The 3562-nt window shown below is 39.4% G+C and overlaps 1 protein-coding gene across 1 annotated transcript in view; it reads left to right on the forward strand.

Annotated features, from left to right (window-relative positions):
- Positions 1-3562, forward strand: part of LOC118422989 (cytochrome P450 2U1-like) — a 13902-nt gene extending 10340 nt beyond the window's left edge. Inside the window, exons 5-8 of the mRNA XM_035830884.1 lie at positions 701-865; positions 1624-1740; positions 2596-2737; positions 2978-3562. Coding sequence (XP_035686777.1) covers positions 701-865; positions 1624-1740; positions 2596-2737; positions 2978-3159 — 606 coding nt within the window. The 3' untranslated portion in view covers positions 3160-3562. The remainder of the gene's footprint in view (positions 1-700; positions 866-1623; positions 1741-2595; positions 2738-2977) is intronic.

The raw sequence follows: 3562 nt of genomic DNA on the forward strand, positions 1-3562 counted from the left end.
GTCCATGACGTCATTTTATGACGTCATTTTGACGTCATTGATGTTGCTATTGGCAACACAAGTCGTAATAAACATTATTATTCTGTTATCTGCAATTGTTGTTACCTTTTTGTAGCATAACTTGAATTTTTCTGAGATAACCTTTTTTTCATGGGTCCGGCCAATATAATCAAATTGATGACGTCATATCATAATACGTCATCTTACGTCAGCGTAACGTCAAACGTCGAATACTTGTCAGATATTATGTCGACATCATGTTCTGAAAATATGGTGGCCTTACGGCATGTCGTGTTAGAGTTATAGGACAGAAGTGGAGGGCCTCAAAAGCCCCCCCCCCGGTCCAGGGATGACCAAAAAAGCCCGGTCTGAATAGGGTTAACGATAGCCATAATCTGAACCGCAATTTTCCACTAATAAAGGCATATCATATCATATCCAAAAAAACAACAAAAATATCTATATATGAAATTTTCAAAATAAAACCAGAAAACTAACAAAAGCAGCATAATGCATGTCTTACTTTGTATGATAGATAGTCACCTTGTGGAAAATGGCATGACGTAAGATGAAGTTTCGGTACCAGCCAGATGGAAAAAATTGCCACTAGAGTGTAATATAGATAAAGACAATACAGTCTTTTTCATTTTTATGCGACAAGCTAGATACTAATATGAAATATATTCTGCCCTTTCCCTAGGTCGTCTTCCAACTGTTCCTGGCAGGAACTGACACCACAGCTACCACCTTACGTTGGGCCCTGCTCTACATGATCCTCCATCCGGACATCCAGGAGAAAGTACAGCAGGAGATAGACAGCGTGCTGGGACTCAAGCAGGAGCCGGCAATGGCACATCGTAGCCAGGTGAAATAGAAATCCCGTTCGCACCGTTGATTAGATATCAGAGCAGGTTCACCCTGAACTTTTGTTCTAAGGGTGCCAAAGCAGTTTCGCGAACCATATACGAAGTCTGAAATATGAAAACTTAGGACGCACAAAGAATACGGTTGTTACAGAGTTGACTGCAACGTTGCTTCAAATCAGAAAAAATTTTTTCCAAGAATTTTGCATAAAGGAAGAATAGACTAGTCAATAGAATAGTATCGATCGCATATTTGTGTTTAAACTAAGGTATAAAATGCGGATGCATAACGTTGACATTGTTAGGGCAATGACCCTAATTGACGCAGCCGCAGAAGGCCCAATTTGAGCATTTTAGCCTATTTTCGACTTGTAGCAAGAAAACGTAAGAAACGTTTCTTATTGGTGAGACATTGTAGGGTGCAGACGTTCAGATTAGGCAAAACACAGGGTTTTCCTTCATTTTTAGGCATGCGCTGACCCCTTATTTGAAGTGGTCAATCCCTAAGTTGAGGTCATGAGAATCCAAGATGGCGGCAAATTTAAAGGCTGCGTTAACTTTCGCTGGTCGGAATTTAAAAAAAAACCCAGACTTTTGGACACTTGAGATAGCGGGCTGCTGTGTGGGGTGAGTTATTATGACCTGGAATGTTGACGGAGGAGAGACCCTAAATCTTGCCTATTTTTACATTATCACCAATACAGATTTCCATTAGTGTTCACTGCTCTGTTACACCATGACTGAATGTGTCCATATATAGATGCCGTACTCGGAGGCTACCCTTACAGAAGTGACGCGGCTTGCACCTGTTGCACCACTCGCACTTTATCACGCCACGAGCAACGACACCGTATTCAGGGGATTCAGCATCCCAAAGGTAGGTCGATTATGCTCAAAATGTTGTATTCGGTATAAGAAAGACCACACGTTACTACTTTTAAAAGGTGGCATGTATTCAATTCGGCAAAATAGTTTGAGCAAATCAAATTCGTTGTAAAAAGGATAACTACAAATAACTATATGTTGATAAGCCATAAAGCATTTACCCAAGCAACTGGATATGTCTTTAAAAAGTGTCAGACGTTTCGGATGGCATCCACCGTCTTTCGTCAGTGACACTGAAGTTATCTGGCAGAAACTGGTCTTTTATATCCTAACTGTGAATAAAAAAGGGTTGAAGATAATTTGTGTGTCTAATAGAAAAAAAAGTTAAGACAATGTCAAGCTGAAGACAATTGCATTTCAATAGCTATAGGAAACAAAGGTAAGGTAAAGCTAGCACAATTTGGATGCAAATGAGTCAATTAGCTCCTGTTGTTTTGTTACAGGAGCTAATGTTTGTCGCGTTTTGGGCGCTATGCCCCATGTGCATTCACAGTTAGGATATGAAAAGACCAGTTTCTCCCAGATCACTTCAGTGTCACTGACGAAAGATAGTGGATACCATTTGACGGTTTCCAAAACCATATCCAGTTCCTTAATCAAATTTTCTTTGGCGTATCTTATTAACTAGATGTCTAACGTAAATGTAACTTAGGTTAGAAATGTTTCTCTCTTAGTACTTAGTTTTAAAATTTTACCCTTGTAAAAATGTACATCGTTTCGTTGGTGAAGAAATACATAATAATCATCATATCGTCCCGCGTCAGTACTGCAGCCAGGCCACGGCACGGTGAAAAACATATGTAGTGATAGAACATTATATAATCAGCAATGGGTTTTTCCTCTACAGGGTACCGCGTTCATAGCAAACATCTGGTCAGTGCACCATGACCCAAACCTGTGGCCGGAGCCGGACAAGTTTGACCCCAAACGCTTTATTAACGATGAGGGTAAATATGTGAAGAGAGAGGGAGTTATTCCATTCTCCATCGGTAAAACTGCTTTTTAAACCATATTTTCTTACATTTCTTGTTAAAATGTTTGTTGTCTATATGTTACAAATTGACAAGATTCAATAGATGATACAAAAGTTGTTGACTTTGCATTTGGAAAACTCATGTAATGAAAAATACAAACTTGAAAGTAAAAACTACAAAAAAGGGAATAAAGGAATATTAAAAAAATATGCTATGAAGTTGTGGCTACTGATATGACAAATATGTATTTTCTAGGCCGACGTGTCTGTCTTGGTGAGCAGCTGGCCAGAATGGAGCTCTTCCTCATCTTCACATCTCTGCTGCAGCGCTTCACATTTAAACTGCCAGAGGGCGCCCCTAAGCCGTCCAAAAAAGGGATACACCAAGGCATATATCAGCCAGTGCCATTCATGCTAAAAGCTGTAGCAAGGAAGTAAAAAAAAATGGTTTACATGTGACATTTTAAATGTCACGCAAGAAGAGCCAGGCATATACTAACCACACACCTACAGCAAAATGTATCGTATATTTGTAATATCAATACTGGGCAATGTAACAAATTGCCTCTTATGCAAAAAAAAAAAAAACTTTGTTTGTTTTGGTACCTGTTTCATAATAAATGACATACACATATCGGACCAAAATTTGTAAAGGGCACGATAAGAAGTCGTCTAATGACGACATGTTGAAAGAGTAGGGTGACATATTTAAAATGTAGGGTTTATATAATGACTCGGACGAAAACACATACTGTTGTGAGGATGCCCTAAAGGTGGTATCTCACTGCACTTGCGGCACTGGTGCGGCACTGGTTCCTACACGGCGGTACTTTTTTGTTAT

The sequence above is a fragment of the Branchiostoma floridae genome, chromosome 9 (genome assembly GCF_000003815.2).
Source record: "Branchiostoma floridae strain S238N-H82 chromosome 9, Bfl_VNyyK, whole genome shotgun sequence".
NCBI lineage: Eukaryota > Metazoa > Chordata > Leptocardii > Amphioxiformes > Branchiostomatidae > Branchiostoma > Branchiostoma floridae.